The sequence below is a fragment of the Lepus europaeus genome, chromosome 7 (assembly GCF_033115175.1).
Source record: "Lepus europaeus isolate LE1 chromosome 7, mLepTim1.pri, whole genome shotgun sequence".
Classification (NCBI taxonomy): Eukaryota; Metazoa; Chordata; class Mammalia; order Lagomorpha; family Leporidae; genus Lepus; species Lepus europaeus.
This window is the reverse complement of record NC_084833.1, coordinates 106,516,797-106,540,567: the sequence shown is the minus strand read 5'-3', so window position 1 is coordinate 106,540,567 and position 23,771 is coordinate 106,516,797. Positions and strand designations below refer to the sequence as shown.

The window sequence follows — 23,771 nt, the reverse complement described above, 5'->3', positions numbered from 1 at the left end:
GTCTACAACTGTGTCAGACCTCCGCTCCCCAGCAAGGCTGCGCCATCGCCTTCCTTCACTCTGGGAAGGTAACTTTTCTTCCCCATTACCTGGGAACTCCCTCATGGGACTTCTCCCAGAGAACACACACACACGCACACTGCATGCAAGCACAGATGAAAACATTAACTTTCTGTTCCAACCCATTCACCTTCAATGTTAATTACACCTGTGCCTATCCTGGGATTTTTTTTTTCCCCCCCTTGGAGAGAGCAAACTTAACACTGGCCTGTGAAAGGGGTTAGAAGGTGAAAACCAGGATGATCCTAAACAATCACCGAACACTCTTCACTGTGGACGAGGACACAGGCACGCTTCCTCCTCTCGGTGGCTCACTCTTCTAAGTGTTACAACGCACTAAGTCTTTTTTCCTCCTCAAACCCACAAATAAGCCAAAAGCTAAAACACCTCTTTTTACCCCATTCCCTTCCAGCTTCTTCCTTTCCTGCTCCCTTTTGTAAGCTCTGTCCTCCAAAGAGCTGATTCCAGGGGCTGGCGCAGGGGCATAGTAGCTTAAGCCTCTGCCTGCAGCACCAGCATCCCATATGGGTGCCGGTTCGAGTTCTGCCTCTCCACTTCCTATCCAGCTCTCTGCTATGGCCTGGGAAAGCAGTAGAAGATGGCCCAAGCCCCTGGGCCCCTGCACCTGCCTGGGAAACCTGGAAGAAGCCCCACGCTCCTGGCTTCAGATCGGCATAGCTCCGGCCGTTGTGGCCAATTGGGGAGTGAACCATCGGATGGAAGAGTCTCCCTCTCTGCCTCTCCTTCTCTCTCTAACTCTGATTTTCAAATAAATAAATAAATCTTAAAAAATATAATTGGCTTTTATTTGTGATTCTAGAACAGGACAACTATACAATTCTATAAAATAGAAGTGTTCTAATGAGCTGAGCAGAGGGTAGGATTTGTAAGTAGGGAAGGACTGGAGCAAGCAGAAACAGGGGCCAAAAGTGGCTGGTTCCTCCCTCCCTCCCTTTCTCCCTTTCTCCCTTCCTCCCTTCCTTCCTTCCTGTTAGAAAGGGAGAGGAGAGAGAGGGAGAGAGAGAGAGAGAGTTCATCCTTTCAAAGTTTCTGAAGCCAAAGAGAACTGAGGGGTCTGACCTCCTTATCTCATAGGGTAGGTAAATTGGTCCCTTTTGATTGGTTGCTGTGAATCTACTTTTATTTTTATTTTTTTGGAAACTGCCCATTGCAGAGTTCCATGTGATTAGAAGGAAGTCAGTGTGAGTCACTCCCTTCTGGTGTGGTCTGGTCTGTGAGCCCAAAACAATGGCCTCCCACGAGCTTTGAACAGTACCTCTCGCTCCATGTTTGAGGGGTCCTTTGTCTGTTTGGTGTCACAAAGCCAATATCAAAGTCGAAGCTGAGCATCAGCTGCACAGGCTTCGTTCAGCGACCCATGAATGGAGAAGCAGGACTCCAGCTCTCACATCAACCCCTCCACCTGCTGCGGCTGGCCAGTCACAGACGCAGGGCTACCGATGTGGGGGCAGGAATGTCCAATACGTGGCAGGAAAAGTCTTGGATTTCCTGGGACAGGGACTTGGTGACTCAGAATCAGGGAGCCACCTTCTTTTTGTCCTTTTACGGTCTTTTCCGCTGGTTGTCATGGCGATTGTCTACTGTCATTGCCAGTGGACATGATTTGTAGCATGTAAGTGAATTAGAGGATGAGGCTTGAGGGCATGTTGGAAGCCATCTTGCATCTCAATGATCTAAACCAGCTGGCCTGGGAAGGAGCCTCTGCCCTTGAGCCCACCTGTTCTCAGAGGGAAATGATGATGACATGGGGTAGAGTGTTAACAAAGCTCACGTAGGCATTGCCCTAGATAGCAGGGCTGGCTGTCTCCGTGTGGCTGTCGGCAGGAAGACCAACGCAACAACTTGTCTTCCGCCCACTCCCCTGTGCCGGGGCTCAGGCTTCCCCTTCATGCCTGCCCTCCCTCACCTCTGCTTCTAGTTGTGTTCTGGCCACACACACACACACACACACCCCGTTCATCACCTAATGCCTCTCAAATCTTTACTTCTCTCTGCCACTGTTTGGGTCCAGGTGGATTTAACTCCTACCTGGGTGCTGGAAGTAGTGTCTTGCCTTCCCATATTCATACCTCTTTGATACAGTAGCTGAGTGATCTCTTATTTCTTTTTCTTTTATTAATTATTTGAGAGGCAGAGAGAGAGAAAGAGAGAGAGAGAGAGAGAGAGAGAGAGAGATCTTCCAACTGATGGTTCACCCCCCATAGGCCTGCAACAGCCAGTGCTAGGCTTGGCCAAAACTGGGAGCCAGGAACTCAATTCAGGGACCCAAATACTTGCCTACTGCCCACCAGGGTGAGGATTAGCACGATGCTGGAATGCGGAGTGGGGCTAGGACTTGAATTCAGGAACTCCAACATGGGATGTGGTGTTCCAAACAGCGACTTTAGCCCCTGTGCTAAACACCCACCCCATGAGTGATCTTTCTAACACCCAGGCCCAGTTGGGTCACTTTCTGTGTTTAAAACATTTTCAATGTCTCCCATTGCCTTTAGGATAAAATTCAAACTTCTTAACCTTTATAGGGCTGATTCGATTTTAAGCCTCCTCTCTTGGTCTTTTACTCGTCATTTTGCACTGTTCTCTCCACCCACTCCATATTCGACTTGCGCAGTTACCGGAAGAGCCTCACTTTCTCTTCTCTCCTGTTCTACTCCGCCCCTGATCTGGGATCACCTCGCAGCTGTCTGCCTCCTACTGCTTACCTTGTCCGTATCTTCAGAATAACTAACATGAAGACATTCACCGAGCGGTGGATGTGCTCAGTGCGTCACTGTCAGTGTCTTCTTCAGTCCTCACAGACACCCTGCAAGAAGGGCTTCATTGTCCTCGCTGAGACTCAGAGACCACAGAGTAGCCAGAGCCATCATTTCAAACACGCTCCCTGTCTCATAACTGTACTGCAAATAAGACACAGCATAGCACCGAACGTTTCAGCACACGGCTCAGCAGCGCGAAGGGCAGCCGCCCTGAGGGGCACCCGCTGCTGCCATCCCACTCCCGAGCTTTTCATCTTCCCAGACGGAAACTGGGAACCCACTCACCAACGACCTCCTTTTCCCCTTACCCCAGTCCAGGCAGCCACCATTCCACTTTCTGAGTCTGTGAATTTGACAAAGGCACTCGTCTTTGTGCACAGCCTATTTCATTTAGCACAATGTCTTTGAGGTTTACCCATGCTGAAGCAGGTGTCAAAACTTCATTCTTTCCCAGGCTGAAAACATTGCATTGAACGTGTGCATCTATTCACACCTTGATTTCCCCCAGCTTTTGGCTATGCTATGAATACGGTGTGCAAACATCTGTTTACAGTCCTCGCTTTCCATTCTTTTGTGTCTATATCCAGAAGTAGAATTGCTGGATCATATGGTAATAATTGTTTGAGGAGCTGCCACACTCTTTTTTAGACTGTACCCTTCTACATTCACACCAGCAGTGTATAAGACTTCCAATATTTCCACATTCCTGCCGACAACAGCTATTTTCTTTCTTTTTATGATAGCTATCTGATGTCTGTGAATGGCGGTTTTCCTTGTGACTTTGATTTGCCTTTCCCTAATGATGAGTGATGTTGAACAGCTTTACTTGCACTTATTCACCATTTTATATCTTCTTTGGAGAAATAGCTATTCAAATTCTTCATCCATTTAAAGATATATATATATATATTTTTTTTTTTCATTTTATTTGAAAGAGAGAGAGAGAGAGATCTTCCTTCTGCTGCTTTACTCTCCAAATGCCTGCAACAGCCAGCCTGGGCCAGGCTGAAGCCAGGCGCCAGGAATCCCATCTGGGTCTCCCACGTGGATGGAATTCAAAGTCCTTCAGCCATTATCTCAGGTACTTCAGGCATCATCTGCTGCCCCAGGTGAGCATTATCAGGGAGCTGGAATTGGAAGAGGAGCTGGGAGTTGAATCCAGGGTCTTGGATATGGGGTGTGAGCATCCCAAGGAGTAACTTAACTGCCGAGCCAAATGCCTGTCCGTTTTTTCCATTTTTAAATCAGGTTCTTAGATCTTTTGTTGTTGCGTTGGAGCAGTCATTTAAATAGTAATTCTTTAGTAGAAATATGATTTGCAGATATGTCCCCCACCCTGCGGGTTGCCTTTATAATCTTCCAGTGGCTGACTTCATGAAGGCAAAGTCCTTTTGTGAGGCCCACGAGGCCCTGTGTGTTCTGGTTTTCCCTGTACCCCTCCGTGGTTGTCCTGCCCCTGCCCCCTGCCCCCTCTGCTCCAGCCACACTGGCCTCCTTTCTTTCCTTCCAACGCTGCAGGCATGCTCCCACCCCAGGGCTTTGCAATACTTACTTCCTCTTCCTCCTGAGTCTCCTGGTTCAGTATCTCAGTCCATGCACGTTTTCTCAAGCGTCATCAGAGAGGCCTTCCCTGACCAACCCAAGTGCCTTTGTTCACCACAAGTGTTCCTGTGCCAGGGAAAATTCCTGGCAAGGCATTGTACCCCCAAAATGCTTGCTAAAGGAGTGAATGAATGATGTGACCTGTGAGTCACACCCATGTGTGTCTAACCCCAGAGCCCAGGCTCCTAATCAACCCCAGTGGGCGTTCCCTCCCCTGGGGAGCCTTCCTTGAGCCTCTGAGACTGGCACGCGGACCCCTCCCAGTGCTTCTCTTATCACAACCCTTTGTCACAGTGTCTTGTGCCTGTTCGCTTGTCTGCTCTATAACAACATAGAAATGAAAGCAAAGAGTATGCATTATGTCTGGCTCATTTTGCTCAACATGCTTTTGCGATTCGCTGATGTGGTTGTAGGTGTTGTGCTTCCTTCCTTTTTGTGCTGAGCAGTATCAGCTGTATGAAGAGTCCACCCATCATTTATCCACTTTTCTGTTAATGGACCCCTAGGTGGTTTCCAGGGTTGGCCTATTACGAAGGGAGCTTCTCTAAGCATTCTACAAAGCTTTTTGTGGATGTAAGATTATGTTTCTCTTGGGTAAGCACCTAGGAATGGGATTGCTAGGGGGGTGGTATCTTTAACTTCTAAGAAACTACCAGAACTTTCCTCAAAGTGGTCATGGGAACAGTTTTTCAGCATCTTAATTAAGTTTAACAGCAAAGAGCTAAAATTTACTGTGTTTAAGTTGAACATAGAACTTGACTTAAATACAGGGTTTCACCTGGTCCTTTAACCAAGCCGCTGGGTACAAATCTAGTATTCCTATTTCACAGAGAAGTAAGTAACTGCCCAAGGTCACACAGCTGGTCAGTAACTGAGCTAGGATTTGGATTTGAGCAGGTCAGGTTCTGGTTCCTATGACACAAAGAATATAGTAGCCAAAAAAAGAGGTGACTATTTCTTTTCTCGGGAAATGCATTAATTTTCTAAGGATGAAAGTTGCTCCTGATTTTATCAAGAGATTTTTAACAAGTGATATTAACCCAATTAGATCCCAAGTTTTCAATTCTGTGAATATTTCAGAGTCGTTGACACAGCTGCATTAAAATAGGCTATAATCTGGAATTCACGTATCCTTTACTATAATTAAGAATGAAATATACGTTGTCCTAAACATCTCAAAGTCATCCTATAAAAGTTTCCGGGGCAGCCCAGTATTCATATCCTGCCCTGCCCCCTCCTACCCGGTAACCTGCCAGGTGGGGGGTCCCCACCCCTTCTGTCTGATAACCTTCCAGGTGCAGCCCAGTATCTGCATTTCAAATACCCTGCTCTGGATCCCAGTTCTCCAGGGGGTCTTGCTCACCCTTCCTCTAGGCTTCCTCCTGTCTGATACCTTCAGAGGAAAACTCAGATAGGAGCTTCGAGTCGCCCGCCTGGCCTGCCCAGGTGTAATTGTCCACTCAACCACGTAACCTCTCTCCTCCCCCTCCCACCCCCAGTCCGAGCAACTGGGCACTCTCTCAGTCTCAGGCTCTGTCTGGAGAGGTGCCCATCCGTCCTTACGGATGTCCCTTCCCTAATAAACCTTGCTCTTTTGCCTCCCACTCCTCTCTGTCTTACGCCTGAATTCTTTCTTGCGTGAAGACAAGAACGCTGCCATTCTCCGGTAACAGGTATCCCTTCATGTGTTACACAGGGTACAAGGAAGTGACTTTCACTACTTGTTTAACAATCATTTTTGGTGGGAGGGAGCAAAACAGTTCAAACAAAGCATGGCATTACATTTTTGACAACCTGTTGTCAGTTTCTCGCTGTATGGCGTGCTTAGACATCGTCTTGGTCCTCGCTGTTTGAGAATAATAGCGCTTCTCGTGTCAGATCTGATGGAACAGTAGCACATCCGGGAGTATTGCGCCTGCTTCCTCCTGAGAGTTTCTCATGCATTGTTTTAGGTGTGCTTAACAGATGTTTCCTTTGAAGCCCAACAAATCAAGGCCAAAAATTTATGAATAGCCACACATTTACGATCCACAAGCCAATTATTCCGGTGGACAAAGGCCAATATCATTTTTTACCTTTATGGTAGTGGAATATGTGGAAATCAACTTATTGTGTTCAATCAGGCCACCACTGCAGTTGTTACTGGTGCTGATACCTGTGGTTCAGGCACATAGGCTCTGCTCCTTCTTTTTTTTTAATATTTATTTTATTTATTTGAAAGAGTTACAGAGAGAGGTAGAGACACAGAGAGAGAGGTCTTCCATCCGCTGGTTCACTCTTCAGATGGCTGCAATGGTTGGAGCTGTGCCATTCTGAAGCAAGTAGCCAAGAGCTTCCTCCAGGTCTCCCATGTGGGTGCAGGGGCCCAAGCACTTGGGCCATCCTCTACTGCTTTTCCAGACCACAGCAGAGAGCTGGATTGGAAGAGGAGCAGCTGGGACTAGAACCAGTGCCCATATGGGATGCTGGCACTTCAGGCCAGGGCGTTAACCCACTGTGCCACAGCACCTGCCCCTCCTTCTTGTTTCTGTCATTGAACTTTGCCAAGTGTTTCCTTTGTATCGTAGCTCATCCCAACAGCGACACTTGTATCGTCTAACCATTTTACAACAAGAATTTCATGATTTGTGCCAAATCTGTAATCCCAGAACCTCTTGCTTGTTTTTTCATCAGTGCTGTTGGTTTCAGAGGATAAGTGTTCAGTCTGTTTTCCCTCAGGGTGCCTGTAGCCTGGAATCCAATACTTTGCAGGTGTACCAACAAGTCGTAACGAGTGAATAGACTGTTGGAAAAAACAAACCAGAGTGTTTGGTGGATTCTCTACCTCTTCAAGCATTTGTAGAATGCCTTTACTCCCAAGCAAAAGATCATTGTTAGGTCCTTCTTGAGCACTTTCTCCACAATACAAGTTATAGCAATGTCCCGATACTCCACACTGGGCCCGGTATTTTTAACCAAATGTTAAAGGCTTACTTCTTATAAGTTGTTTCTGTGAGTTTTGTCTTTAGTATTCTATAATCGTTTCATGCACTGTCTAATGTGCTTCAAAGACACCAAATGCTGTGCATGACTTTGGAATCATTTATTAGACAGCAAATTTTTGTTAAATATTTATTTGAGAGGCAGAGTGACAGATAGAGAGAGGGAGAGACAGAGAGAAAGGTCTTCCATCTGCTGGTTCACTCCCCAGATGGCTTCAGTGACTGGAGCTGGGTTGATCTGAAGCCAGGAACCAGGAGCCGGGAGCTTCTTCTGGGTCTCCCATGTAGGTGCAGGGGCCCAAGCACTTGGGCCATATTCCACTGCTTTCCCAGGCCATCAGCAGGGAGCTGGACTGGAAGTGGAACGGCCAGGTCTAGAATTGGCTCCCATATGGGATGCTGGTGCTGCAGGCAGAGGCTTAGCTTACTACATCACAGCGCCAGCCCTTAGAGGGCAAATTTTAAACTTTTTTCTTTTTTTTTTTTTTTTTTTTTTTGACAGATAGGGTTAGACAGTGAGAGAGAAAGAGACAGAGAGAAAGGTCTTCCTTCTGTTGGTTCACCCCTCAAATGGCCGCTACGGCTGGCACTGCGCCAATCCGAAGCCAGGAGCCAGGAGATTCTTCCGGGTCTCCCATGCGGGTGCAGGCGCCCAAGCACTTGGGCCATCCTCCACTGCCTTCCCGGGCCAAAGCAGAGAGCTGGACTGGAAGAGGAGCAACCGGGACTAAAACCAGGCGCCCATATGGGATGTAGGCGCCGAAGGTGGAGGATTAACCAAGTGAGCCATGGCGCTGACCCAAAACCTTTTTTTTTTTTCAATATTCCCTTGCCATTCATTGTTGCTGCAAAAAAGTGTGATACTTTTCAGCTCCTGGATATTATTTCTTGACTTTGCATTTTTGATGATGGATACACACAAATCATTATCATTTGACCAGTAGTTTCTTATGGAGGGTAAATTATGATAATCTGACAACCTAAAAATTCCTAAAATGTTTTAAACTCATCTACACTAGGCACTTCAAGTTGATGCTCACTTTCTGCAGAACAACATAGTATCTTTAACAACATGACCCCCCTTCTTACCTAGCAATGTCAGCCCTGTGTTCTGTCTGCCCTGAGAATGGGTAGGTGCCTCTATGGCAGTAGCGCCAAAGTCTTCGCTCTCGTCAGTACTTGCTTGGTCTGTGTGAGGTCAGATGTCTCAAGAGGACCTGAAACATCTTTCACCCCTTTCATCACCAGCAGCTACATCATTATGCTTTATTTATATCTAGTGAGATTATTATTATGTCAGCTGCTTCAATATTCTCATTTTTCAGAAAATTCCCTCATGGTTCCTTGATTTCTTCAAGTGCTCAAATATGTCTTCTTGACATTTGCAGCAAGAAAAATAAAGCATGATAATCTAATGACTGATAAAACGTATTAAAGTATGTTCATTCAATTGTGTACACATTTTCCTATGTGTTTCTAGAATAATACGATTGAACACTATGCATTGCGGTCATCGCTGTTTAGATGAAACGCCTCATTACTACCCTCCATAGGTCTGTTCCCCAGGCTCATCTGCTCTGGATGAATGCTAATGGCACCGTCAAGAGTGCAAGAACTGTTTAGGAAAAGTACGAAACACAGACCGCACCTCGCCGCCGTGCAACCAGCAACACCTCAGAGTTCATGGTGCGGTGGTGGCCTGCACGCCACTACGCCGGAGCACACGTTGTCCCCATGTCCTTTGCGCAGAACATTCATTTTCAGTCATTGCCAGTCCCAATTTAGCACATTCCTTGGAAAGAAAATGTTCTAGAAAATACTTTCACGAACGCTTTTCTTTTTTCTTTTTCTTTTTTGACAGGCAGAGTGGATAGTGAGAGAGAGAGAGACAGAGAGAAAGGTCTTCCTTTTGCCGTTGGTTCATCCTCCAATGGCCGCTGCGGCCGGCGCATCTCGCTGATCCGAAGCCAGGAGCCAGGTGCTTCTCCTGGTCTCCCATGCGGGTGCAGGGCCCAAGGACTTGGGCCATCCTCCACTGCCTTCCCGGGCCATAGCAGAGAGCTGGCCTGGAAGAGGGACAACCAGGATAGAATCCGGCGCCCCAACCGGGACTAGAACCCGGTGTGCCGGCGCCGCAAGGCGGAGGATTAGCCTGTTGAGCCACGGTGCCGGCCAATGAACTCCTTTCTTATATCAGTTGAAAGCACGATCTTGTGTTCAATTGAACATTTCATCAAAATAACATTGTGGTAAGGTTCATGCCATTTCCACAATGAATTTAAGAAGCTTTCAGATGCTTGAATCATTCACCTATTACTTTTCTCAAAAGAAGAGAACTCAAAAACCCAGACTTTTTATTTCAAAGCTACTGTAAGTGGTATATTTGTTGCTCAGTTTATGTTTTTATAGGTATCCCATATATAGGATGCTGGGGTATAATGAATTAATCAACGAACACAATATTAATATAAATTCTGCCACAACACGTGGATGTGGTATGTATGGTTGACAGGTAGATAGACAAAGGCTCGTGGGTCCAGGTCCCTTTACCTGAGAGTCTTCAGTGTCTCTGGAGCCCTGTGCAAGCCACCTCACTTCCCTAGGGAGTAAGGGAAGGGTTAATCCTCAGAGTCTCTTCCTAGGGCTGGTTAATGCAGCCAGTGCCAGTGCGGCTCCTTTCTAATTAGGAGAGGAGAGGGCCTCCAGGCCTCTCTGAGAGGTGAGTGTGAGCTGCAGTGAGGGAGGGAGGGAGGGAGGAGAGCGCCCCTCCCCCAGTTTTGCTAACCATTGAGAGCTCAGTCTCAGAATCAGACCCACTGTGGGACATCTCCAGGACAGGAAATCTGAGGCAAGGAGGACTGGAGGGGACGCACCTGCTCTCTGGGGCCGGGAGCCCAGCTCTCTTGAAAAGCTCTGGAACCATAGCATGTTTCAAGAAACGGTGCTGTAGTCTGGAGTTGGTTAGGGCCGGCAGGGAGTCCCTTGGTGTCCTGAGAGCAGCTGTTGGGTCTGTGTTTTCAGCCCGGCTTCTGGACAGGCCCCTGAGAAAGCCTGGAGAGTAAGAGGTTGGTGTCTCCAGGCTTCCGTTCTGTTTTCTTTTCTTTGGAAATACAAAGTAATTCCATTCTAGGGAGGCTGTTCTTGGCACACAGGCACTTAACTGCTTACTTGTTTATGATCAAGCATATTAAAAGGCTGCAAATGAAGAGGTGCCCAGGGCGGGGCCTGTGGGGAGGGGCCTAGAGCTCCCTTGTCCTCTCTGGGCGTGCCACTGGGTCACATGTCAGCCACCCTCAACTGTACATTTGTCAGGATCAAGTTCATGCTCCTCAGATGGTGAGTGAGGGCTCCGGCCATGTGGGCTCAGCCTCTCTCAGGGCCTGCCCCTCGTGCCTGTGCCTGAGGTTGGAGGAATTGCTGCCAGTCCCCGTGAATGCAATGTTCCCACCCCATTGGTCCCAGTGGGAAGGTCTCTGCTTCTCCTCACTATTTCCAGAATTCCTGTTTATTCTGGTTTTTTATTTTTATTTTATTTTATTTCTTTTTCTTTTTCGACAGGCAGAGTGGATAGTGAGAGAGAGAGACAGAGAGAAAGGTCTTCCTTTTTGCCATTGGTTCACCCTCCAATGGCCGCTGCGGCCAGCGCATCTCACTGATCTGAAGCCAGGAGCCAGGTGCTTCTCCTGGTCTCCCATGTGGGTGCAGGGCCCAAGGACTTGGGCCATCCTCCACTGCCTTCCCGGGCCATAGCAGAGAGCTGGCCTGGAAGAGGGGCAACCGGGATAGAATCCGGCGCCCCAACCAGGACTAGAACCCGGTGTGCCGGCGCTGCAAGGCGGAGGATTAGCCTGTTAAGCCACGGCGCTGGCCTGGTTTTTTATTTTTTAAGATTTATTTATTTGAAAGTCAGAGTTATGTAGAGAAGGAGAGGCAGAGAGAGACAGAGAATCTGGTATCTGCTGGTTCACTTCCCAAATGGCTGCAACGGGGAGCTGAGCCTATCTGAATCCAGGAGCCAGGAGCTTCTTCTGGGTCTCCCACGCGGGTGCAGGGGCCCAAGAACTTGGGCCATCCTCTACTGCTTCCCCAGGCCATAGCAGAGAGCTGGATTGGAAGTGGAGCAGCTGGGACTCGAAGGGGCGCCCTTATGGGTTGCCGGCACTATAGGCGGCGGCCTTACCCATTACACCACAGCGCCGGCCCCCTAGTATTTTCTTAGTAGGACATATGGGCAGAAACATCTAAGTACACAAATGCTTTAGTTGAGCCACCCTAAAAGCTAAATTATTTGTTTTCCTTGCTTCACAGCATGCTTGCTTCATCTTTAAAAAAAAAAAAAAAAAAGCAAAGCAAACATTTTGCCTCAGATGTTGAGAAAGGCAGATTTTATGGATACTGAAACAGGCCAGCTGGCCTTACGTCCTCTGAGCCCCTGGCCAAGGTCTGCAGAGCCACTAGAAATATTTTAGCAAAGTGTGTAGAGCTGGGGCAGGAGAGGCACTTGCAGAATTTCGGGGTGTCACACATTTTCGGGACAATGAGGATGTTTCTGCAGAAAATCTTGGGGAAGAGGCAGTGGCGCTGAGCACTTTGCTTCTTCCTGACCAACTGCAAGCTGAGCTCGGGTTTGATCAAAGTCCCGCTCTGGTGGCCCGGGGACAGACACGCCTCTTCTGTAGAGTTTTCTTCGTTCTAGGAGTTCCAATCTCAGCCTCTTTCTTCACCCAGCAGGGGAGCAGGGCGAGGAGGAGCCCCTCCTGCTAACTGGAAGGAATCAGGGCGTTGCTGGGCACTGAGCCAGGGACCTGAACTCTGCGGAGCAGTGGATCCGAGCCGGGCTGGCTGCCAGCTCTCAGGGTGTCTGGCTACCTTTGGAGAGGTTCTCCTGCGGCCACAACGGGAGGTTTGTTCCCCTTCTGCTGCCCCGATTCCTCGCCTGCTGTCTGCATTGTGCTCCTTGGCTCCCTGTAACTCTACCTCTCACCACATTCTGCACTTGGCTGTGGGCTCCAAAACCCCAGGCTCTCCCTCTTCGTCCTCTGCAGCTGCATGAAGTTGAAAGCCAACCCAGAAGACCAAGTTTACCTTTTTTTTTTGCTCAGGCTTCTGGGGCTGAACTTCAGTGTCCTATGTACAAGAAAGGCTGTCTCCCCTCCTCATCACCATTTTAAAGGTCCCCAGTGTTCTGTGCAGGTTGTTTGGTGTCATCTTTGACAAAGGCGGCAGCCACTCTGTTTTCAGATGGGCCCATCACAAGGCATTCTTGCTAGTGTGCTGGCTCGCAACTGAACTCCATCTGGGGTGGCCCCTGGGGTTCTCAGTTCTAACAATGAATTTTTGTTCTTGGCCACCTGCTTTTGCTCCAAGCCCAAGTCATCTTTCCCCTGTGCTCCTCTCCCCATCCTGCCCCTTCGCTTCTGTAACTTTCATTCTCTTTTGGTGCCATTTTCTTCTTTATGTTTTATTTTCCTACCCCGCCTGCTCCCTGCTTCCCCTCCGGGCAGCCCTCTGGGTCCCAGGGCTCAGCGGGAGAGTACATGAATCACTGCAGAGTGTTTAAAGGCTAATCCAGGGAGCAGGGCAATGCCTTCTCAGTTCAGTCACATTGCTGGCCAAGCCACCCTCTTAACAACGGGTGTAGTCTCCACCTGGCTCCCTTAGTCTGCAACAAGGACCCACCCTCTTTCCCAGCTAGGAGGCTGCTTGTCTCCTTGAATTCCCCAGACAGAGGGCCCCCCTGACCATGGCAGGGGAAATCTGATGCAGGAAAAGCTACTATGCAAATCTTTTCCTTGGGCATGCTCTCCCTAGGCGTCATTGTGTGGGAAGAGCCAGGAGAGCTCCAGTTTCGCCACCTATCTGCTGCGCCCCTCTGGGGGCCGATCACTTGCCCTTGCTGGGCTCAGATCAAATGGGAACACTTCTCTGGGGGTGCTGGGGAAGTGAAGTCCTCAGCCAAAAATCCTGTTGGAACTTGCACTGAGCCGGCAGGTGAATGAGCAGGAAGGGGTGGGGTGGGGTGGGGTGGGGTGGGGGTGGGTGGGAGGGGTGACGTCCTGGTTCTTTAATCCTGCAGAGATCAGGATCCTTAAACAATGAGGTTTGAGTTGGTCAGTTTATTTTCAGCTGAGTCTCAGGGAAAGCTACCGGTCAGACAGGTGCAGAAATCCCAGAGCTTACGTTGTTGGGCTAAAATGGAGGGGAGCAGTGGAAGGAGCTTGGGACCACGGAGGCTCCTAAGGAATTCTGACCCCAGAGTCGTGCGGCTCCAACCCCGGGCTAAAGTGGCCCCCGGGGCAATGCTCTGGGAAGTGCAGGTGGTTTCAACATTCACTTCCCAGGCAAGCCTAAAGCCTCCTTTAAAAAAGGGTGTGTGTGTGGGCCAGACCCGAAGCAGCCTGGGACATTTCAGTCTGGCACCACCTCCTCCGCTGTTTCCGAGGCCATTCAGAGGCCACAGCCCAGTCAGACGAGCTGAGAAGCTGGGAGAGAGAGGAGCTGCCGGGTTTGGGTGCTCGCGGTGCGGAGGGTGAGAGGGGGGAAGGGAGGAGGGCGCCGGGAGCTCAGGCCCCACCTTTCATTCCAGCCCCGAGCACCGGGCCAGCGGGATGACTCACGGGCGCTCAGATTCCCATAGGTGAGGAGCTCTCCGGCCGAAAACACTGCCTGCTCCTCCCCGAGCGGCCGCGAGAGTGTTGGCGCCCTTGGTCTGCCCAGGTCTGGTCTCCGGGGCCAGGCCTGGGTTTCCCTCATGTATGGCACGAGCCCCACGCGCGTGTTTCTGCTGCTCCTTGGCTTACAGCTCGCAGGTAAGAGCCGCCGGCTTCGCTCAGCGTTTCTTCCCTCCGCCCTAGCCCATTAAGTGAACTCATTGCCCGAGAAGTCGCGAGAGTTTTGTTTGGGAGTTTGGGCCACAGGTGCAGTTCGTCTTAGCTGGGACTTTACTGAAGCCGAAGGCGGTGGGCTGTTTTGGGGGAGCTGCTTTGGGACAAACAGGTTTAGGTGTGTTCCTGCACAGAAGACGGCTTTCTGATCTCAGGTTACATACCTTTTTTTTTTTTTTTTTTTTTTTTTTTTTTTTTTTGTGGCCACTCTCAGCTTCTCCCTGCTGGCAGGACTCAGCACGATTTTGGCACTTGGATTTCTAGGGGTGGGTCTTGTCTGGGCCTCTTGGGGCACTTGGAAAGCTGATTGTTAAAGAGAGAGGAAGGGACCCGCTGTGGGTTTTGAACGCATACGTTCTAAATGTACATATCGTGGCCAGAGTACCACGTGGGACGGCAGTGCCTGGGGTACAGGCGGGCTTCAGCCGTCTGGAGCTGACTAGTGCCATTTCTGTAGCAGGAAATCCACATAACAAGGACCCTTTCCGGAAAGCGACCTGCTGCATGCTGTCTTACATACCATACAGAACGTGGCTAATCAGGGTTAACGATTTGCACTTTATTTTTTTTGGCCAGTGTTGGCAGCTTGCTGTACCAGTTTGAAGTTGGTACCATGACACTGGGGCTGGGTGGTATTTTCAGTCGTGGGGTGGAATGGGAGAGCGAAGGCGGGTACAGGCAGAAGGATGCAGACTGAAAAGTTGGCGGGAGTTGTTGGCAGTGCCTCTGGGTGAAGTAAGAATGAGATGTCCTTCCTGGAAGTTTCTTTTCCAAGTGTGGGCTCCATCCCCTGTTAACCCTTCCTTTCCCTTCACTGCAGCTCACGGGCCCACAGCAGCTGTGGAAATTTACACCTCCCGGGTGCTGGAGGCTGTTAACGGGACAGATGCTCGTTTAAAATGCACTTTCTCCAGCTTTGCTCCCGTGGGCGATGCCCTCACGGTGACCTGGAATTTTCGTCCTCAAGATGGAGGGCCGGAGCAGTTTGTGAGTAGATTGTTGTCATTTTCCTGGGACCCTTGGTAAAGAAAGTGACAAGCCAGTTGGCTTCGCCTGCCTTTCCTGTGCTTTCCGAAGCAACAGGCACAGGGTTAAGCAGGGAAACAATTGCTGGCGCAGAGGCCTAGAGAGGGAGGCCGGGAAGGGGTAGCAGGAGATGGCTGGGAGGCGCTGCTGGCAGGGCAGTGCCTGCGCTGTTGTGTTCCTTCCGTTCCCACCATCTCAGCCTCCTTGCCGCAGTGCTGGAGACGCAAGACCCTATGCCATCTCTCTCCGCTAGGTATTCTACTACCATATGGATCCCTTCAAACCCATGAGTGGGCGGTTCAAGGACCGGGTGGCCTGGGACGGGAACCTTGAGCGGTACGATGTCTCCATCATGCTCTGGAAGCTGCAGTTCGACGACAACGGGACGTACACCTGCCAGGTGAAGAACCCACCCGATGTTGACGGGCTGATAGGGGAGATCCGGCTCAGCGTGGTGCACACTGGTAGGTTACGCAGGGACAGAGGTTCTGGGAAGTGTGAGAGCTGCTAGGGCGGAGAGGGGCAGTGTGCTGTGACGGCTGAAACGGTAGAGAGAGGGCCCAGTGCTTTGGAGCTTGGGACTTCCCAGGGTGACTGAACAGCCTCAGGCTGAAAAGAGAAAGGCTTTGTCCAGTTGCTGTGGAAAGAAACAGAAAGGAAGAAGGATTCCCGGGGCTCTTTTACAAAATTGCCATTGAAATCGGGGAAGGCAGAGGAAGCAGTGCCCTGATAAAGGACTCACAATGGGTCTGTTCGTTCACTCACTTATTCAAGATACTTACGGAGTACTCGGGACAAGTGTGATCTCATTTAATGCTTGCATCACCCTAGGAGGCGGGTCCCAGCAGTGGTAGCCAGTGGTTCACTGGGTACTTCCCACAGTTTAACCTTCACGCACCTCATCAGTTTATTATGCATTCAGTGCCTCCCATTACCCGCCCTCCCCCAGCCCCCCACCCCCGCCCCGTGAGGGAAATGAGGCTCCCAGAGGTCGAGTCGCTCGCCCAAAGTCATGTCAGCTGGCCAGTGGCAATGTAAAGGCTTCCCGAAGTGTGAATTGTACTAAGAATTGTCATAACTCCCACACATTGTTTATTATGGGCAGGTACAGCATGGAACAACTTACCTGAATTATTTTTGTAAGAACCCAAGGAATAGATATTGTTATCTCTATTTTATGCCTGAGAAAGCTGAGGCTCAAAGAAGTTAGTTACTCCAAATCCTGCATCTAGTAAATGGTACAGCTGGTATCCTCACCTAGCTCTAAGTGTATGCGCTTAACCAACATACAGTGTTTTCAAAGAAGATTTATTTATGAGGCAGAGTTACAGAGAGGCAGAGAGAGAGAGAGAGAGAGAGAGAGAGAGGTCTTCCATCTGCTGGTTCACTTCCCAGATGGCTGCAATGACCAGAGCTGTGCCAATCCGAAGCCAGGAGCCAGGAGCTTCCTCCGGGTTTCCCACGTGGGTACAGGGGCCCAAGGACTTGGGCCATCCTCTTTTGCTTTCCCAGGCCATAGCAGAGAGCTGGATTGGAAGTGGAGCAGCTGGGACTCAAACCAGGCCCACATGGGATGCCAGCACTGCAGGCAGCGGCCTTACCCGCTATGCCACAGCGTCCACCCCACCAACGTATAGTATTACTACCTTCAATGTATAAGCCTGCAAAGTGCTGAGCGTTCTCCTTTCATTCCTATCAACAGTTTATGGTTTTATTTATTTTTAAATTACTTTCCTTTTGAGAATTAGACCGAGGGAGAGAGACAGCAATGTTCCACCCACTGGTTCACTCCTCAAAAGCCTGAAAGAGCCAGGGCTGGAACTGGGAGTCAGGAGCACAGTCTGTGTCCCCCACATGGGTGGTGGAGACCCAGTCACTTGAGCTGTCACTGCTGCCACCCAGTGTCTGCATTAGCAGGAAGCTGGAGTCAGGCGTGGAGCTGCATAGTGAACCCCGGTGCTCCACTGTGGAATGTGGGCATCTTAACCGCTTGGCCCAGTGCCCACCCCTGTGGAGTTTACAATCATCCCTCAAGGCCCTCCCAGCAGAGAGCTGGTGACCTTGGAGCATTGCCAGAAGTATTCTCAGTTTCTTCATCCGCAAAATGAACGAGCTGAGCAAGAAAGCAAGGGTTTGCCGCTATATCAGGGTCGCTGCTCTCTGATAATCTAATGAAAGCTATGGGCCAGTTCCCACAGAGATGGAGACACACACACGAAATTTGGATTTTGTGGGCTTGTGGGCCTCTCCTCTCCCGCACCCTTCATCAGCTCCAGGCTGGAAACTCCTGGGGCTAGGCATTCTTTAAGGTCTTTTTTGGCTCTGGGCACTTTATTGAGATTTTAGTGAGAAATCAAGATAAAGGACAGGATAACTGGGCCTCAGAGACTCATTACCTCTTTCATCATTTACCCACTGAACTCTGGTTACTGACCCACCACAGTGCCTGGAACACAGTAGGCCCTTAATACATCTAAATAAATAAATGGCTGACTGACCGAGGCGAGCAGATGAGCAGACGGAGTCGGGGAGAAGTGGGTTGGGCACTAGGTCAGCAAGAACCTTACCCCACCTGGTAGTTGAACCCCTAGTTCTCAGAACTCCCGGCTTCTGCAGTTCCCTGGAGGACACATCAAAACACATCACTGGGGCCCCACCCGTAGCATTTCTCCTTCTTTAAGTCTGGGGTGGGGCCTGGGAATGTGCATTTCTAAGTTTTTAGGCGATACTGTGGCTGCCACTCCTAGGACCACACTTGGGGAAGTAGACTTTTCCGGTGCCCCTGGGCTTCCGAGGTGATCAGGTGATCCGTGGTGTTTTATACATAAAGGTAGGGGAAGGAAGGCCCTGCTTCAGGAAGAATGGCTACTACACACAGTCATCTTAGGAGCCTAACTTGGTCACTGCATGTGTTTCTCTTCAAAGTGCGCTTCTCTGAGATCTACTTCCTGGCGCTCGCCATCGGCTCTGCCTGTGCGCTGATGGTCATCATAGTCATTGGGGTGGTCCTCTTCCAGCATTTCCGGAAAAAGCGATGGGCCGAAGAAGCTCATAAAGTGGTGGAGATACAATCGTAAGCCTGGGGAGTTTTGGGAGAATCTTCTGACATTCTCTTCCCGTGACTCTTGGTGTTTTGCAAGTGGGCGAAAGAATTGTTAAACAGATGTTTTCTCCTTGGGTAAACCCTGTATGAGATAATTCAAGTTCAGAGGAAGGATAAATTAGGGTGTGAGCAGTGACTTTATAAAAGGTTTCTTAATTTTACAGAAGATTTCATCATAGGATTTCTTTACCATGTGAGACTTGATGTTATAAAAATCTGCTTACGTAAAGCTTTTCTAAAATAATCCCTTGCTTTTACAGTGAATCACACATTGGTAAGAACTGCTGGACTAGACAGGTAGCAGGCTTGCTATGAATCAAGGCTTAGGAAAGTGCTGTGTTGACAGTAGGTGCCCAACAATATATTTTAAAATTGAGATAAATTTACATACCATAAAATATACCCTTTTAGTATTCTCAAACTTGTGCAATAATCATCTGTTTCAGGACCTTTCCAACCCTCCCCCTACAAGAAATTCTATATCCTTTAGTCCCTACGTCCTATTCTTCCCTCTCACCAGCCCCTGTCTAAATGGATTGAACTATTGAACTATTGTAGACATTTAGGAACCATAAAATAGGTGGGCCCCCTCTTTTTTTTTTTACATGAAAGATTCATTCATTTATTTATTTGAAAGGTAGAGTGACAGAGAGAGAGAGAGACAGATCTTCCATCAGCTGGTTCACTCCCCAAATGCTTGCAACAGCCAGGTCTGAGCCAGGAACTCCATTTGGGTCTCCCATGTGAATGGCTGAGAAGTGTCTAAGTTCAAATACCCAGGGTCGAGAACACCTTCCCTGCAGCTTCCATAGGATTTGCCACCCTTGCTGCTGCTTCTTCTTCTTTTTTTTTTTTTTTAGTAAGGGAAAGGGTTTATTGGAGAGAGAGGAGGAGAGCAGAGAGAAGAGGAGATACCCTTGCTTCTTTCTTGTTCACCTGAAAATTGGTTTCTGATTCTTTGTTACAGAAAAGAAGAGGAAAAACTGAACCAAGAAAAAAAGGTCTCTGTTTATTTGGAAGATATAGATTAACATTCCTAGATGGTAAGGTTCACAGACCTCATCCTTCTGTCTGCTACATCTCTAATGTGAATATCCCACTTTACCTTTTATGGCTGTTAGGTGTTTCCTCTATGAAACTAGAGGAGTTCAGTTGGGAGATAAAAGTCTTCTATTAAAGTCTTGTGGGTGGCTCCCCTTCAAGCATATTTTGTGCAAAAGATTAAGAAGCGGCTGGCGCTGCGGCTCAATAGGCTAATCCTCCGCCTTGTGGTGCCAGCACACCGGGTTCTAGTCCCCGTCGGGGTGCCGGATTCTGTCCCGGTTGCCCCTCTTCCAGGCCAGCTCTCTGCTGTGGCCAGGGAGTGCAGTGGAGGATGGCCCAAGTCCTTGAGCCCTGCACCCACATGGGAGACCAGGAGAAGTACCTGGCGGCCATTGGAGGGTGAACCAACGGCAAAGGAAGACCTTTCTCTCTGTCTCTCTCTCACTGTCCATTCTGCCTGTCCAAAAAAAAAAAAAAAAAAAAAAAAATTAAGAAGCTAGACTTGACTGCCATTAAAACAGAGAGAATTCTGCAGTTATTTGAGGGCTTGGGATTATATTTACCATCATTGTCAATAGCAATAAACTTTGAACATGGATAAAGAAATCTCATTTTTTAAAGTGAAAAGATTAGTACTTGCTTGTTTGGGTTTTTAAAATTATAAGCCAATTTCTGTACTATTTGGAAATGATTTCAATGCCTCTCATTTAGTTATTGGGACTATGAATATAGTTCTAGCTATACACAATGTTGTTTTTTTTTTTTAAGTTTCCAGATTTATCAGGCTTAAAAAGTAGCATAATCTACTTTTCATATGCTCAGAATTTCTTCCATTCTCTAACGTAGGTCCACACATTTAGTTCCTAGATGTAAATCAAGGTGTGCAGGCTTGAATCTTGTACTCATAATAAAATTCTTGACATTTGTAACATCAGTCTGTAAAGATTCTTCTGGCTCTCCTACATGGGTGGAGACTTTTATAGACTATTATTAGTTGCAAAGAGAATCAACATTTTAATAGCAAAGCTCCAGTGAAAGACCTCAAGAACTTATAAATAGAATACAGAGAAAATGATTGTCTTGTAAAACCAGGAAACTCAAATTTGGTGGGGGGAAGTTTTTGCCAAATGCTGTTGTCTTTTTAAAATCAAGTGGATTCTCTATCAAGCCAAGGTCATAGGAAATACCCAGGAGGTTCATTTTAGATTAAATGGAAGAGATGAACACAATCAAGTATAACATGAAATCCTTGACTAGAAAATGCTAGTTTGAACAAACTGGTTGAAAAAGTAGTTGGAGGGGTAATTGGGAAAGTCTTAAATATGAACATTATGACTGTAGATAACATTAGGGAATTAGTATTGGTTTTTAATAGGTGTAATAATGATAATGTAGTTACTTAGAAAAAAAGTCCCTATTTTAAAAATTTATGCTAGGATATTTAGGGAAAAATGTCAATAATTTGCTTTAAACTTCAGCAGTTAAAAAAAAAAAGTAAGATTAACAAATGCTTTAAAATTAGGTAAATTCCATACTCTGTCTTCTCAACTTTTCTGTACCTTTGATTTTGTTTGCAGTGGGGTTGGGGATGATGTAGAATGCATGAGTGTGGGCCAGCATCCAAGCATCCATGCAGGGCACTTAGAAGCTAAGAATTAAGGACGCTGATTCTGAGAACTATTAATAAGGAACAAGAAACTTTAAAAAAAAAAATTAAACTGGGGAGTGGTTGCTGCTGTGACTCAGGTGACACTCACATCCCATAGCCAAGTGCAGGTCGAAGTCTCAGCTATTTTGCTTCCAATCCAAGTTGATCCAACCTCCTGCTGTGGCACCTAGGAAGGCAGCAGGTGATGGCCCAAGTACCTGGGTCCTTGCTATCCACGCAGGCGACTCAGGTGGGATTCTGGCTCCTGATCTCTGCTTGGCCCCATCCTGGCTGTTGCAGGTATCTAGGGAGTAAACCAGCAAATGGAAGACTGATTTCTCTGTGTCACTCTGCCCTTCAAATAAATCTTAAAAAAGAGAAAACACACTAGGGAGAGAAAAATATTAAAAATATTTTCCTTCAGAATGGAGAAGACATTTAATAATGTATATGTAATGCACAATGCTAGCGACTCATTGCACTCTTCCTAAATAAATTATCTGCTTAAATTTTGTTTTAGGTTTTAGGAAGCTGAAGATTTCCAAGAACAAGAACCCTGATAGCCCTTGAAGTTAATGGAAACTTGACTTTGGCTTTTCCCTTGTGACCTGAATTCCAACCAATTCTTCAGCAAAGACCCACCTAGATAAGCAACATCCGTCTGGAGCCTGCTTGGGCTCTTCTTGAGCAAACACTGCTAGATTCAGACAGTCTCACTGTGAAGGTTTGACTTGCCTTCAGAGTACACATACTGCTCATATCTCATTAGCTCTTGTAAACTGAGAAGCCCCATTTTTGCTCCTAAAACCCCCCTTAAGGATTATGACTTATGTACACAATGATTAACAGTAAACCCAAAACACAAACTGTCAAACAACATTTGGATTTTTATGGCTCACGGGATACAACCTCTTTATGGAATTTCAGTATCTCAGGTGACAGGTGTTTTGTTTTGTTTTGTTTTTGTCAATGCAAGGCTTACAGTATCACAAAGTCTAATTACACGGTAACTATGAAGCATTACATAATTGATAACAGACTGGCAAAAGCCACCTCAGGATGAATCACTTGTCACCTTTTAGCTGCATTGTAAAGGATAATCAACAGCATAGGTCTTTCATGCACAGTGACTGTTTGCCTTACTAGGTTTCCCGCCCCAATTTAATGATCTTTAATAGCAGATCAAAGTCTGTGATCACTGGCAAACTGGAATCATTAGGGAGTTTAATAGGATTCTGAAATATTATATTACAACTTTAAAAACAGGGCTGGAGAAAACAAAAACTACTCTAAATGATGATCTTGTATTTTACATAGCTCTGAGAACTGGAAAAGTTTATTTATTCTCTTTATAACAAAACTACTTTAACTGAAGGAAACTGATTTTCTTCTTTGTCCCCTTCGATTGGTAGATAAACCGGTCTTTGTAAGTGGACTGTTGAAAGGAGAGTGCCATTTAGAAAGTGTCTAGTTTCCCAGTGTCTTTCCAAACCTGAGCTACAGAAGCATTCATTCAAAGGATAGAAAACATCTAGAAGTGTAGGTGCATGAGCCACGTGACAGGTTGGTATTTTCAGTTTTCATTGGCTGGGCTGCCAATGTTATTTCTTTTAACAAAAGAAAAAATTTTAAATAGGATATCTGTATTTCAAGATGCTGGGCCTTGATATGTCTTCTAATAATGTTTTTAAAAAATCGATATAATTTATATTTTCTGAAACTTGTTACAGACATGTCTCTGCTTTTTATACTATCCAAAAAATTAAAGTTTCAATGCCCTGTTTTGGAACTAAAAATTAGATTTGAAGTCTGTACTAATTTCTATTCATATTTTGTTTTTCTTCATAATTCAACCTTTGAAAACATAACTGGATATTTCTTCAAGCAGATGGCCTGGATGATGTTCTGTAAGCACAAAGAAGCAAAAACTCATGGAGAGTCTTTCCAGCAAGAGGTGTAGCTCATGTCTTATTTAAACAACTCAATGGGTAGTGTGGCCCTGTTGTTTACTGTCTTCCTAAAGAGTACTTTTGTATTGTAATTTATTTTTTATTATACCTTAAACACTGTGTAAATAAACCTTTAGTAATAAAGAATTATCAATTACATAATTTGCTTATATACAAATCTTTAAAAATGTCTATAGCAGATAACAGAAAACAGAGGGGTATACATTTTAGCTTCATTAGAAGTATTCTTAGTAGAGACAACCTGGAAGTTAACAAGGGATAGAATTTGTTTCTAACATAACTTAATTCGGGGAGTCTTTTGAAGCAACATTCTATTTATTCTTGCATTACTCTATAGAGAAAACTACCAGTTTTTAAGTCTAGTGAAGGCGTGGGAGTTGGAAGTGACTAGTTATTAAATCTCCCCAAAGGCTGAGGCAGACTTTTGTTCTCCACCTGCATTGATTGAACGGGAAATTCCAGGGAATAAGATGACTCATGGCTGAGCCAGAGGGCTGTGCCACCTCCACCTCATGTCACCCCAACCCCTGTGTAACTTGGTGGCTTTTCCAACCAAGAGCTGCACTAGTCCCAGTTCCCAGTTTTCTCTAACATATGCCATAATGATTCGATCACAATTGTCACTGAATGGAAATTTAATAAACATCCAGTTCTAGATGCTGTAATAGAGACAAAA

General features: G+C 47.1%; 1 protein-coding gene across 3 annotated transcripts; it reads left to right on the top strand.

The window, feature by feature from the left end:
• The first annotated feature begins 12,136 nt into the window (after positions 1–12,136).
• MPZL2 (myelin protein zero like 2) lies at positions 12,137–23,236 on the top strand. 3 transcript variants are annotated; one of them, XM_062197116.1, is made up of 7 exons: positions 12,137–12,323; positions 14,007–14,229; positions 15,125–15,291; positions 15,584–15,794; positions 18,256–18,403; positions 19,401–19,476; positions 21,646–23,236. In XM_062197116.1, the coding sequence occupies exons 2-6, from the start codon at positions 14,172–14,174 to the stop codon at positions 19,462–19,464; spliced, it is 648 nt and encodes a 215-aa protein (XP_062053100.1). In that variant the 5' UTR covers positions 12,137–12,323; positions 14,007–14,171; the 3' UTR covers positions 19,465–19,476; positions 21,646–23,236. The 3 variants fall into 3 exon arrangements, with proteins under 3 accessions (XP_062053100.1, XP_062053101.1, XP_062053102.1); XM_062197117.1 differs by lacking the exon at positions 12,137–12,323 and adding an exon at positions 13,318–13,411; XM_062197118.1 differs by lacking the exons at positions 12,137–12,323; positions 19,401–19,476 and having other exon boundaries at positions 13,861–14,229.
• Positions 23,237–23,771: the final 535 nt, after the last annotated feature.